The sequence below is a fragment of the Musca autumnalis genome, unplaced genomic scaffold (assembly GCF_047663935.1).
Source record: "Musca autumnalis isolate F117 unplaced genomic scaffold, ASM4766393v1 scaffold_2, whole genome shotgun sequence".
NCBI lineage: Eukaryota > Metazoa > Arthropoda > Insecta > Diptera > Muscidae > Musca > Musca autumnalis.
This window is the reverse complement of record NW_027411755.1, coordinates 199,072,254-199,087,552: the sequence shown is the minus strand read 5'-3', so window position 1 is coordinate 199,087,552 and position 15,299 is coordinate 199,072,254. Positions and strand designations below refer to the sequence as shown.

The 15,299-nt window shown below is 36.1% G+C and overlaps 2 protein-coding genes across 5 annotated transcripts in view; one reads left to right on the top strand and one right to left on the bottom strand.

The window, feature by feature from the left end:
• Window positions 1–5,995: 5,995 nt before the first annotated feature.
• LOC141393277 (uncharacterized) overlaps window positions 5,996–15,299 on the top strand; it is a 131,598-nt gene continuing 122,294 nt past the window's right edge. The window contains exon 1 of the mRNA XM_073966265.1: window positions 5,996–6,134. The gene's annotated coding sequence lies outside the window, so the exon portion shown is untranslated. The remainder of the gene's footprint in view (window positions 6,135–15,299) is intronic.
• Window positions 8,717–15,299, bottom strand: part of LOC141395102 (androgen-induced gene 1 protein-like) — a 77,341-nt gene continuing 70,758 nt past the window's right edge. For all 4 annotated transcript variants that reach the window (XM_073970530.1, XM_073970531.1, XM_073970532.1 and 1 more), the window contains one exon: window positions 8,717–9,838. In XM_073970530.1, coding sequence (XP_073826631.1) covers window positions 9,514–9,838 — 325 coding nt within the window. In that variant the 3' untranslated portion in view covers window positions 8,717–9,513. The remainder of the gene's footprint in view (window positions 9,839–15,299) is intronic.

Below are 15,299 nucleotides of genomic sequence, written 5' to 3'. Positions count from 1 at the left end.
TTTACTTGCGGCAATTGTCGGTTTGTGGGTGAGAGAGGGTGTTGAAAGGCAAAGGGTTACCATATACCTCACCTCTATCTCCGGCAAACTGACACTTGCCGCAAGTAAACTCGCCTAATGTAAATTGGAACTTAAAGTGCCGAAGACTTCGACTTGGAACTGTATATCCAATTTTATCCAAGAGAAATGAACAGTCGATATTAGAATTAATTATATCATAAGCAAATAAAATTGAAAGTAATTTTCTTCTGCGTTCGAAAGTTTCTAATTGGATTAAAAGACACCGAGATTCATAATTAGGCCAAGGAAGAGTAAAGTTTAGATAAGCTCAATGAACGGAAAGAAACAAAACGATTCCCGTACCAATCACACAAAGCCACAAACTGTTCAGCTTCTCTGAATCGTTTCATTCTCACAACCAAAACAAAAACACAAACTTTTCAACGTAAAAAGATGGAAATCGTACGATTGGTGAAATGTAACTTCGGCTATGCTTTGTCGAGTTGTTTCATTCACCACCGAAACGACAAGTATTTTTGGGAAACGTTTGCCGTGCGTATTGTCAATGGCACACTCAGACACACACACATGTGATTGCTTAACAACCCTATACCCTGCCAGCAATTGGAAGTGAGTTTTATCTAATTTTATAAATGAGAATCTTTTTGGTGTCTAATTTTCTGTAAAAATGCGACATTTGTCTAATATACAACAACAATTACATTGCTATCCCATTTGCATCGTATTCAGTCAAAATTTAGATAAAAATACGATAGGCAAATAACAATAACAATTCTGTATCATTATGATGTCTATCTATTTTCCATCGTTTATTTGGATACAAATGAGATAGCTTGCATTTATTTTTAGAACTGTTGTAATTTGAACAAATAAGACATTTGTATACAGATGATTACATGAGACGGTGGTGCAATGGTAGGCATGCTCGCTTTGCAATCCGAATGTCCGGGGTTCGATTACCAGGTCAGGCGACATCACATTTTTCAAATGAAAAAATTAATATGAGCGACAAAAATTCTAAAAACATACTCGCATAAAATATAAAATATAATGATTTATAAATAAAAAACCAAAAAGCCAAAAATAAATCAAACAAAGGATTAACGACCAATGGGTCAACAATAATAACAACACATAAAATAAAAAAGAATTAAATCAAATCAAATAAAAAGGAAAGAAAAAATATTTTTTTCTTTTTATTTATTATTATTTTTATCAATGTTTTAGCTTATATTAATGCTTTATAGCTTATAATAATTTTGTCATTCAAAAAAAAATGTCGACTGGCCTGGGAATCGAACCCGGGCATTCAGATTGCAAATCAAGCATGCTTACCATTGCACCACCCATATTATCGTTTTAATAACTTTCTACAGTGTCCAATGAGACACTCAAAAAAGTATCTAATGAGTGGAACAGTTCCTCCCGAGAGCATGATCTTATTGGATTAGAATGCGACTATCGCATTCGTTTGTTCAATCTAATTGAAGTGACTCATTGGACAAGAAACAGATAGCAAATGTTTGCAGGGTAAGTTAGCATCAGCATACCACAGTGAATTTTATCAACCACCAAACGTTTTTGATTTATTCACATGTGTTGTTTTCTATCTGTTGTTGTGGAGTTGAGTACTTTTCGCTTTTCGTTTTGTTCGTACTCACGAATGTAAACAAAACGAAACTAAACAGCGAGCTCGGCCAACGAGGGTTATGTTTCGTTTTGTATTGTTCCTATGGAAAATACGAAACGAAACGATTGGAAATTTTATTTAAAGTATTTTTACGTACTCTGGATAAGCTAAAGCAAATTTGACAAATTTTTTCTGAATTTTTTTCAATTCGATTTATATGAATTTTAGAAAAAGGGCTCCAAATCAGAGCACCGTGTTCTAATTTGGATCTAATGAATGATGAGTACAATTGCTTTAGTGTATACGGATCTTTAAAATCCGTGCTATTTCGTTTAATGAAGGCAAGTAAAGAATAAGTTTTAGGAATTAGATGATCAATATGTGAAGTGAATGTTAATTTAGAATCAAAAATAATACCTAAATCTTCTTTTTCCTCAACCATCTTTAACATATGATTACCCAAGTAAAAAGGCAATTGAAGTGGATTACGGGATCTATGAAAAGATAAATGGAAACATTTATCAATATTAGCTTCGTTCCCGTACTTTTTAATGGTAAAACTCGTAAAAGAGTGAACTGCAAAAAATTTGTTATCACACACAAGTTTTTTGAAATAGTTCGGGAACGGAAAAATGGAAAATACGTCAAAAAAACTGGAACAAATGTCAAAGTCGGCGTATCAGCCAATCAGACGCCGGCAACCATGTTACTATTTTTTTACTCGACCAAATTTGTCGTGTAAAAAGTTTTTAAAGAGAGCGTCATTCAGCGCCATTTTTGTTTAAAGAGAAGTGAACATTTTACAACTTTTTTGTGTACGGGAACGCTTTTTCGAGTAAAATGTGTAAAAGTCGTAAAAATTGTAAAAACTTTTTAGTTCTGGAACACAGCTATTAAGATGCAATTCATTCAATTCGCACCATCGGATAAGGTTGTATAGATCTTCTTGTATATTTAGAAAATCCATAAATGTTTTGACCTTCAAAAATACTTTAAGGTCATCGGCATACAGCAGGAATTGTGAGAATTTAAAATAACTACTAATATCATGAATAAATATATTAAATAATAACGGTCCCAGGACACTCCCTTGAGGAACTCCTGAGGTTTGGTAATATCCATTTGATTCATATTCTCCAACTTTGACAACACATTTCCTATTACATAAGTAAGATGTTATCCACCTCTGAAATGATGAATAAATTCCTAAATTATGTAATTTAGATAACAACAACGAATGAGAAATGGTGTCAAAAGCTTTGGAAAAATCTGTATAAATTGTTTCCACTTGGTATCCACAACTTAGAGACATTAAACAGTATTCTACAAAAACTGCAAGATTTGATATCGTTGATCTACCTGCATAAAACAACACACACAAGCAATTCAGTTTCAACTATGAAGGTAATAAAAAACTAACAACATGCTTATCAAATAAAGGAGGAAGTTTAGTCCATTTATTTTTATTATTTTATTTTAACATTTTAAATGGTATTAATAAATTAAATGATTAGTCATGAAATTTTACATTTCATACATTTCGTGCATTTTCATTCCCTCCATCACTACTACTTTTTGCAACACCGCTAAAAAAATGGTGATGCATGCATCAAAATCGCAGCGTGTGTACAAGGCCTTAAACGCACACGCAACACGCAGAGATATAGGTTTGTCCTAAAACATTTTCTTTTTGTGAACATTGGGTAACTCTGAACTCTTCTTCTTATTATAAAATGTCACTCCATAAAAATGAGAGTCACATTTGCCATAGTCTTCCGTTAGCTCATCTCTGTTGACAAGATCCAACTTGCTCTGATGTTTTTGTTATTTACGCGGTAAAAAGTCGTGAATAATAATTTTTGTAATTCAAATTTAAAAGAAATTAAACAAGTAAAAAAGCATTAAGTTCGGCCGGGCCGAACTTTTCATACCCTCCACCATAAAATATTCATTTAAGTGAGTACGTTAAAATGTCAGATATTGTACATAATATGCTTCATTCGGGAGGCCCTTTTTTATGGTGCCTATATCTAACTGTTGACAATTTTTGGTGGGATAGAAATTGGGAGGTACTGTTATATAGGGGTTATAATAAAACATGGGCCTATGTTGACAGTTTTTGATGGGAGCCTCTAATGTCAAATAACTCCTAATTCGGTTAAAAAATTTAGCTAGAATCCTCAAAATATCGAAAATCGGTACATAACGTGGGAACTTCAAATGTCATTAACAGCTAGTTCGGAGGTATCTGGGCTATACGAAAATATGAACTTAAATGAACAATTATTGTTGCAGATTTTTTCTTGACTTTCAAATTTCAAATTACAGAAAGTTCGTCCAAAAAATAAAGCTAAGGTACGGAAAATCGGGAGGTTTGTTTTTGGGCTATACAAAAACATGGACCTACGTTCGGTTAAACATTTTAAGTAAAATCCTCAAAGTACCGAAAATAGGGAAGTATCGTTATATTGGGGCTATGTTGAAAATTGTTGATGCAGATGTGTGGTGACCACTACAACCTTCAAATGTCAAATTACAGTTAGTTCTGTTAAAAATTGTAGCTAAAATTGCCAAATTACTAAAAATTGGGAGGTACCGTCACATGGGAGCTATATCCGAACGTGGACCTATGTTGACAATTTTTGATGGAGAGGTGTTGTGACCCCTAAGAACTTCAAATGTCAAATTACTGCTAGTTCGGTTTAATATTGTAGCTAAAATTATCAAATTACTGAAAATCGGGAGGTACCGTTATATGGGGGCTTTCTTGACAATTTTTGGTGGAGAGGTGTGGTGACCACTAAGAATTTCAAATGTCAAATGTTCAAATTACAGATAATTCGGTTGAAACTTGTTGGTAAAATTCTCAAAATACCTGAAATCGGGCGGTAACGTTATATGGGGGCTATTCCAAAACATGGACCTATGCCCACTAGTTATATAAGTTTATTGACATTTAAGAACCCTAAATGTCAATTGATAGCTAAATCGGTCTGAAAATGTAGATAAAAACGTCAAAATGCCGTAAATCGGGGGTACCGTTATATGAGGGCTATACCAAAACTTGGACCTAGGTCCACAACTTTTGTTATATAAGTTTAGTTACACTTAAGAACCATAAATGTCAAATTATAGCTATATCGGTCTGAATATGTAGCTAAAAACGTCAAAATACCGTAGATCGGGGGGTACCGTTATATGGGGGCTATACCAAAACGTGGACCTATGTCCACAAGTTTTGTCACATAAGTTTACTGACATTTAAGAACTTCAAATGTCAAATTATAGCTAAATCGGTCTGAAAATGTAGCTAAACCCGTCAAAATACCGTAAATCGGGGCGTACCGTTATATGGGGGCTATACCAATACGTGGACCTATGTCCACAACTTTTGTTATATAAGTTTATTGACTTTTAAGAACCCTAAATGTCAAATTATAGCTAAATCGGTCTGAACATGTAGCTAAACCCGTCAAAATACCGTAAATCGGGGGTACCGTTATATGGGGGCTATACCAATACGTGGACCTATGTCCACAACTTTTGTTATATAAGTTTATTGACTTTTAAGAACCCCAAATGTCAAATTATAGCTACATCGGTCTGAAAATGTAGCTAAAAACGTCAAAATACCGCAAATCGGGGGTACCGTTATATGGGGGCTATACCAAAACGTGGACCTATGTCCACAACTTCTAATTTATAAGTTTATTAACACTTAAGAACCCTAAATGTCAAATTATAGCTACATTGGTCTGATAATGTAGGTAAAAACGTCAAAATACCGTATATCGGGGGGTACCGTTATATGGGGGCTATACCAAAACGTGGACCTATGTCCACAACTTTTGTTATATAAGTTTATTGATACTGAAGAACCCTAAATTTCAAATTATAGCTAAATCGGTCTAAAAATGTAGCTAAAAACGTCAAAATACCGCAAATCGGGGGGTACCGTTATATGGGGGCTATTCCAAAACGTGGACCTATGTCCACAAGTTTTGTTATATATATTTGTTGACACATAAGAACCCTAAATGTCAAATTATAGCCAAATCGGTCTGAAAATGTAGCTAAAAACGTCAAAATACCGTAAATCGGGGGGTACCGTTATATGGGGGCTATACCAAAACGTGGACCGATATAGCCCATCATCGAACTTGACCTGCCTGCAAACAAAAGACGCATTTTCCCAAAATTTCAGCGTCCTATCTCTATTTTTGTGGATGCTAGAGTGATTACCACAGACGGACGGACGTGCTCAGATCGACTTAGAATTTTACCCTGATCAAGAATATATATACTTTATAGGGTCGCAAATGAGTATTTCAATGCGTTACAAACGGAAAAACAAACTTAATATACCCTCCATACTATGGTGGAGGGTATAAAAAGGAACATGAAGTGTGATAATAAATATAGCGGAAAAGATGCTGTGTTGTGAAAGCAATTTTATATTTTTCCAAATATGGTCAATAAATTGGTAAGTTGCATTATTTTCGTATTTATATTTTAGTATTCAAGGAAGATTAATATTGTTTTAGTAGATGAAATAATTGTCCTGATGGCAGGGTCACCCCTAACAAACTATAAATATCGCGACATCGGGCAATCTTTTTTGAAAATATTATTAGCTTAGGGGATAGCTGTGTCGATTAGCTTTCCAGTGGTATTCATGTCGTCCTGGAAGAATTTTCCTTAAATGATCTGTGGTCAAAATAAGAATCCTTATTGCAGGGTTTATCGCAAAAACAGTACATATCGCGACATCGGGCAATATTTTTTAAAGATTTTATTAGCGCAGGGGATAGCTGTCCCGGTAAGCTTTCCAATGATACCCATGTTTTCTTGGCAGAATTTTCCGTACAGATTCTACAAAAGGCATTTTTTACAAAAAAAAAAAAACATTTTTGAATAGCTCTGTTAACATTAACAGTGCTCTGCTAACGCGCTGTTAGCAGAAGCGTTAACAGATTTCAATGGACATGTGCAACGCCATTGAAAATATTCAAAGTGCGGCTCTGAGAAATGCAACACGCTGCCTCCTAATGTCTTCAATGGACCATCTATGAGGAGACAAAGGTTCTTCCAGTACAGCAACACAATGGCATGCTTTCGTTGCAGTACTTCCCGGGTGTTACCGTGAGAGTCATCCTAATTACCATATGGTGGATAGGACCCCCCATCCAGTCATGTCAGAAGGGATCTTCACGATCTAGATAGGGATGTCCAACGTTACAAGAGAGAACCTCTAGATCAACAAGCCTATCTAGCAGGTTTAAATAGCATGCACATGTCCGCCATTGCAGTTGAGGGGCATAAGCTGCAACTACACTCGGAATGGGCAATTATCGATGACACTGTGCAAAACATGTGCCACACTACACCTCTTTAATTGCCCTGACAAACCTACTCAACTAAGTCCAAATTTGTATTAGGCGAGTTTACTTGCGGCAAGTCTCAGTTTGTTGGAGAGACACGTAAGTTGTATGGAAGTGGAAAAAAATGCTCGTACCGGAAATTTTCAGGCAATTCCTTTTATATTTTTCGTTTTTGACATTATTTCCAATGTTTTAAAAACAAAATTTGTCGAAACAGGGGCCTAATTATGTGATTCGATTCGATCGAGAATTTACTCGTGAATAAGTTTTCGACACGAGAAAAAAACGGCATGATAAGACTCGATCGAAATCACTGATCGAATGTTTCGAGAGTAACCGGTAATCGAACTATGTGTTCTTTGGGGAAAGTTATGAAGGTAGATGTCAAAAAAATGTGTTTATTTCAAATCAAAAACTAAAAAACAAAATTATGAATGAAAAAATGTAAATTTTTGTGGAATTTTTTGAACAATACATTGAATAATAATTTCGGAATGAAGTTGTGCTAAGAAAATATGAAAATTATTAATGTTTGCAAAATTGTTTTGTCATTCTAGTTACAGATTGCTAATACATCTACCTTAATAATTCTCTCTCAAAATAAATGAGAGAATTTGGTGGGTGTTTTGCATTAGCCTCTCTCAGAGAGTATTTCCTTTGTAAAACAACGGGGGATGAACTATTTAAAATGCACTTTATTAAAAGTTGTTCACCTATAAAATATAGCCTATTAATATTAAATAATTTTTTGTTTTGCAGAAATGCTTATTTTTTCAACTTATATTTTAACGACTGCAAACACTAATTTTTGGTTAATGATAGCATGCATATGTATTTATTTTAATTATAATTTTATCACAATTACTTAAAACGATTAAAAAGGACTTTTCCAAATTTCTCTTATTTTGTGTAAAAAATGCTCACAATTATTTACTAATATCATTTTTCCTCTATAAACCGTCAATAAACAACAATTTTTTACATTTTAAACACAAATACAATAAGAAATCTTTCATTTTGTTTGTTTACGATAGGCCATTTGGCTACGAGAAATTACTCGCAAATTTATGCTCAATTTCTCGATAATTTTACTCGATAACGAATGTTGTCATCCCAACTATGAGTACTCGGGTCGAAACAACTCGATGTCGAATCACGTAATTAGGCCCCAGAATTGTTTGTATAAACGCAAGAGGCAAGTTTAAAAGAGAACGAGAAAACTTGCCGCAAGTAAACTCGCCGAATGTTAATCGGGACTAACCCCAGTAGCTTTATAGCTACAATGTCAGAAATGAGAACTGATGCAGATTGCATGGACAGTTTGGAATTATTGCTCAGGGTATGTCACCAGGCCACTGCCCTATTCAACTAGTGTATGTGGTCTGTAACCCCGTATAGAATACTTGCAGGAATATGGTGCAATCAAGCCTCACTTCGTGCGTTCCTTGATGTTCCTTTCCATATTAGCCGATGGTTGAGCACCACACCAAAACACTTCGCTTTCGTTGAAAGATTCAGCTGCACAGAATGGCAATACGCAGTCGGCAATATTTGTTTGTTTGTTTATTTATTTCCTGGAATAGTTTCAATTTTCTTCTGGCTTGATTTACACCAAGCACAAATATCAAATCCTTTTTAAACCCACTTTTAGCCATTTCCTCTCAAATAAAAAGACCAACAAATATTTTTTTGTCGTGATGTTTTACTTTTATTGTTGAAATATTGTAACAGTTTCTCTTTTTTTTTTTTTTTGTTTATTGGAATAACTTAAGGATGTTTTGTGTGGTGATCAAAATTTTCAAAATTTAAACTTGTTACTCGTGCACTTGATATGACAAAGTTTGAGATAGACTGAGAGAATGTGTTCAAAACTGTGAATTACATCTATAATTTTGTTTTTTTTTCTTTCTTTTACTTCTTCTTTATAAATAAATACTAGTATACTAAATAAGTTAACGAAAAGAAATTAAAAATAAAATGCTACATTTTAATCTAAGCCTTCTAGAAATAAAGGCATTTTCACAAAGATTGATTTGAATTTTGGTTTTTGTTTGATCTTTATTATAATAGTCATCTATTATTAACTTTAATTGTTAAAGTAATGGTTACTTTGCATTTATTCATTTGTTGTTCTTTTTGGTTTCCATTGCAATTATATATCATATAGGATATAATTAAATATTTATAAGTATACGAGATAATAGTTTTATGCAATTTATTTATATTTCACAAAAAAAAAAAAGACATTAGCATTTAAAAATCTGGTTTAGAATTATCATAAGAACAATATTACGGGGTTATTTAATTAATTTCACTTTTTTATATTTTATTTCAACATTTTATTGCATTTAATTAGCAGCAATTCTAAAAAATAACAGAAGTTAGTGAAGTCAATTGAAAAAGTTAGTGAATTTGTGGTTATTTGTATTTTTCTACTTCTGGATTACCGGATTACCAGACGACACACCGAGTTGTTGGAATTTACTTATGTTTACGTTGGGCCATTTTAAGTTCCTTCGACCATACCAAATTATTCACTACTTCACCGAACATATAGAGACCCAAGGTAAATACCAATGAACCAATAAAGAATACAATACGTTGGGGCAATTGCAGAACTTCCAAGACAGGATATACCCAAACGCCAGAGTAGTGCTTAATGACATGCAACCAAACCAAATAGGCCAACATAAAGGCAGATAAGCCAGCCAGACCCTTGAAGCGGGATGGATACGAACGGAACGAGATAAACATTTCCAAGACAATGAATACAACGATATTGGTGTGCATAATGTGATTTAGCCAACTGGAAAGAGAGGATAATAAATAATTAGATTATTAACGCAGTCAAAAAAAAAAAAAAAGAAATAAATAAAATAAAATAAAAAATAAAAGATTTTTTGAGGGATCAATACACGCTTTTTTTTTAATCTTTAGAAGAAAACAAAGGACCATAATCAACATGGATTTCTATAAATTTAAGTAGGAAACACAGATAATAACGAATTATTTTAGGAGGACCCAAAAGAGACAATAGTAAATTGTGAATTTTTTTATGACTTAAAGCAGTACGCAACCGGATTTTTATAACCTCAGTCTTTTAGCTAACATGGGTATATACAAAATGTTCCTCAACGAAATAATGATTACAGACAATTTGAAGTCGATTTAGCCATGTACATCCGACTGGCTGGAGCGCACGATTTGGTCCAAAATTTGGTCCTTGAAATATTTTATCCTAACATAGATCAAGTTCGAAGATGTTGTTGTTGTTGTAACAGTGTTTATTATTGTGTGTTTGCGAGTTCGTTCTTCTGCTCAACCTGGCTCTGGATCCATCTCCAGTTCCAGGAAAGTGGCTGCTTCGATGGGATTTACTTTATTCACACTGTATTTGCTTATGGCCTTAGCAACTACGTCCGTGTGAATGCTATTCAAACCTGCCTGATATGCCTGTTGATCTAGGGGTTCTCTCCTTTATTGTTGGACCTCACTCAGTCGATGTAGTAATATACCTTGAAAATTTCAGCAAGATCGGTACAGCGGTTTTTGAGTCCATAAATTTCAAACAAACAAACTTAGTTGGCCCATTACAGAACATTTGTTCCATAGACCGAACTAAGAAAAGATCTCCATTCCTCTCTGTTTTTCGCTTGACTTTTTGGAATACCGCGATTTCCATTTCTTCATCCACTTGTTTGCTCCATCGAAGCTTAGGCCTGCCGATTCTGCGTCCATGTGGCATGTATTCGTACGCCTTTTTAGCGGGTTCATCATCGCACTATATTCATGTCATTATATAGCTGATATAGCTCGTGGTTCATACGACGTCGATATTCACCGTCAACGCAAATCGGCCCGTAGATCTTTCGAAGAATTTTCCTCTCAAACACACCAAGCAATGCCTTATCTGCTTGCGAAAGTGCCCATGTTTCGGAGCCATACATTAGCACGGGTAGTATCAGCATTTTATATAGTGTTATTTTTGTTTGACTAGATGTGGCTTTGTTTTTAAATTGCTTACTTTAACCAAAGTAGCATCTGTTGGCCAATACAATTCTTCTTCTTATTTCACAACTGATGTTGTTTGTTGTGTTTATGGCAGTGCCGAGGTAGACGAAGTCTTTAACTACCTCAAAATTATAGGTACCAACTTCCACAGTTGGTCCTAGCTCTATGGACGCTTTGCGCGTCGACATCATCAATTTGGTCTTTTCGCCGTTTAACGCCAGACCCACTTTCGCAGATTCTGCTTCGACCTTCCTAAAGGTATCAGTTACTTCCTTTACTGATCGTCCCATGATGTCTATGTCATCAGCATAAGCAAGTAACATGTGGCTATTGGTGTAAATTGTGTCATTTCTTTTGAAATTTGCATCTCGTATTACCTTTTCCAGCAAAATGTTGAATAGGTCACACGAAAGGCTGTCTCCTTGTCTGAAACCTCTTTTCTTACTGAACTGTTCGGAGAGGTTCTTTCCAATTTTAACTGAGGACCTAGTATCAGGTAAAGTCATCTTACAAAGCCGGATGAGCTTTGCGGGGATACCAAAATTCAGACATTGCATGGAATACCTTTGATCGGAGGGGACTGTCGAATGCTGCTTTATAATCGACAAAAAGGTGATATGTGTCGATTTGCATCTCTTGGGTCTTCTCCAGGAATTGCCGCAGGTAAATATCTGGTCAATGGTGGACTTGCCAGGTCTAAAGCCACATTGGTATGGCCCAATTATTTCGTTGACCATTGGCTTTAGTCGTTCGCACAATATCCCTGACACTATCTTATAGGCAATAGGGAGAAGACTTATGCCCTATAGTTGGAGTATACAGTCTTATCTCCTTTTTAGTGGACGGGACACAGGATGCTCAGGTTCCAATCGTCGGGTACGCGTTCTTCCTGCCAGATGGTGCTAACTAGCTGATGCATACACCTTATCAGCGCGTCGCCTCCGGTTTTAAACAGCTCGGCTGGTAAGCCATCGGCTCCCGCTGCCTTATTATTCTTCAGCCGGTTGATTGCTGTTTTTACCTCATCTTGGTCGGGCGGTATACATTCTATACCATCTTCTGGGATTGGATCTGTGGTATCATCGCCTTCGCTACTATTGATTACCAGCAGATTGGAGAAATGTTCCTCCCATATCCTGAGCACGCTATCTGTATCTGTTACCAGATTACCTTGCTGGTCTCTACAGGATGATGTGCCTGTACCAAAGCCATCTGTTTGATGTTTCACTCTTTGGTAGAATTTTCGGACTTCATTCTGGCTCCTGTACATCTCGATTTTTCCACACTGCCGCTTTTCCATTTCTATCTTTTTCTTCCGGAAAAGGCGTTTCTCTTCTCTCCTTTTCTCCCGATATCTCTCTCGTGCGCTACGCGTTGCTACTGATTGTAAAGTAGCTCTATATGCCGCATTTTTCTCTTCGGTAGCAGCACGACACTCCTGGTCATACCATGAATTCCTTTGTGGAGGTCTCTGGAATCCACGTATGGATTTTGCGGCTGTTTGCATGGAGTGGGCAATATTTTGCCATTGTGTTATTATGTTAGTCCATATTTACATTAGGCAATTTTCCTTGCGGCAATTGTCAGTTTGTAGGTGAGAGAGGGTGTTGAGAGGCAAAGGGTTACCATATGCCTCACCTCTCTCTCCATCAAACTGACAATTGCCGCAAGGAAAATTGCCTAATATAAATATGGACTTATGGCTAGTTGAGTGGAATATGCTGTGGCTATCAGTTGTGTTTGCAGCCTATCGATGTCCAACTTCCGCGTTGTGTCTGACTTCCATCTATCACAACATGATCAATTTGATTACTTGTTCTTTGATCTGGAGACAGCCAGGTGCCCTTATGAATATCGAGATGATTAAATCTGGTACTGCTAACTACCATGTTTTTTGCAGCTGCAAATTCTATCAGCCTCATACCATTGTCAGATGTTTCACTGTGGAGACAGAATTTCCCGACTGTTGGGCCAAAGATATTCTCCTTTCCAATTTTGGCATTAAAATCGCCTAGAATGATTTTAATGTCATGGGCAGGGCAACGGTTATATGTTTCTTCTAAGCGCTCGTAAAATATATCTTTGGTCTGTTAACCAATCTCATGCTTTACGTCATGGCAGCTATAATACAGTGCGTCACCTTTAGGTGTTGTTGTGACGGCTTTCCCAATCCATCGTATTTCCGGTATGGCAGTAATATCGGCCTTGTACTTTTCAAGTACGTCTGCCAATGCGAAGACTGCACCTTCTCTATAAAGAGTGCGAACATTCCAGGTGCAGATTCGCAGATCATGGTCCTTAAAACGTTTGCAGGGTTCGTCAACTTTAGAGGGGTTTGTTTTTCTTTTCTTTCGTTTTTTCATAGTAGGCTGTTTTTTCTAGGGGAGGGTTACTAACCCGACGCCCAAACATGTTAGCTCACTACCTTTAACGGGTGTTAAAGGCAGTTCCCCAGGTGACACCACGGACAAACTACCAAACTAAAAAACAAACATTTAGATTATCCAACGTATCAGATTGTTTGTCAAGATTCGCATGCAAATTGTGGAAGATCGTTTTTTTTCTGCAAAGGACGAACGCTTTCGCTTTTAGTGAAAATCGGATCAGATTTGAAGTGTGTGACGGAATTTGCTCTGGAAAAAAGTTCGCCAAATTATAATGAAATCGGTTTAGATCTCAATGTAGCTTCCATATATTTGAGGTACTTATTTATGTATGTCCAATTTAGATGAAATTTAAAGTGTGTGAAATCGGATCAGATTTGGATATAGCTCCCATAGACATATTTATCTTATTTGCATTTATTTCAAACGGGTAACCAAGCCTCTAAGGCCATCTATGTTACAAAAGCAAAGTAATCCTAAACTACATCTAACTCTGAATTTAATCCTTAAAACTAAATAAAGATATAAAGTTAATTAAAAAATTTCTAATTAAAGGAGTTTTAAGCATACATATGTTTTCATGTTTTTTTACGCAACAAAAAATATGACATACATTTTCAAGAAATTTGGATGGATTTGGCCCAAAATTTCTTTATCGTAATATTTTATCTGGACATAGACCAGGTTCGCATATGGACTATATTGGTTGCACTCCTTCCGGTACCTCCCACACAAGTCCATATTTCCTGAGATATTGGTCCAAAGGCTACTTTGAACAACTAAAATGGCTGGTGGGCACGGTAACTATCGAATCGAATGGCAGACATTGGTTAAACCTTTGCAAACTTAAATCATGTTCGAAGATTAATTATATTGGACGTCTTATTCCGGTACATCCTTCGCAAAAATTCAAAATTTTCGCTTAAGTGCAGTTTAAGGTCTGTTCGAAGATTGTTTTGAAATTTCCATCGATGGTAGTCCTTGTGATTCTGATTGCAACGTCATTATTTTTTTCGTGGGCAAGCCCATACTTCCCAAAATTGGATCCACTTCCAATATGGACAATGTTGGTCCGTTTCTTCAGGTACCTCCTTCAAGGTTCAACATTTTTGCGCTTTAATCAAGTCTAGGACCATTTCTCCGATTGTGTTGACATTTTAATAGAGGGTGTCGTTGTGATCATGACTACAACATTATATATTTTTTGATAAGGGAAGCCAATGTTATTTATGTTACTGCTCTTGAGAGTATAGGGCTTCCCCCAATCATCGCCGGTTCTTTCGTACCGGATTGACCCGAAACCATAGTGTTTCGACCAGCGGCTTTCAACCCAGCATCAAACCTATGCTTCTTCTGATTCATGCTGCTAAAACAACAACCAATCATAGCCATATTATTACATGATTAGTTGCCGTTGTTTTTGCATCTTCCCATGTAAGGTAGTTTTGTCTTAGTTCTTGGGTTATTGTTCGTCCTCGATTTCGTTATCCTTGGGAATTCCATTTATGCTTGGAAGCCAATACTTCGCGAAATATAGGTCCGCTCCTTCATACACCTCTCGCACTAAAGTTAGTAGTCTTTGTTATAATTTTATTCTCTATACTTTTCTCGATAATGGCTTTAATGTTGGCAAAAGACCCTTTATGTGGCACTATTGCCAAATAAGAAGTTGATTGCTCCTGTGAGTGGAATAAAAGTGTCTTGGTGTCCATGGACATACGTTGGTTGTGGCACATGATATTGATGTAATTCTTGACACTGGCACATCCAGCTATTTGAACATCAGCAAGGAGATTCTGATCCCTACCGTGGCAGTTCCATACTTGACTATTACACTCATTGTTTATTGAACCCAATGACGCAATAGCAAAT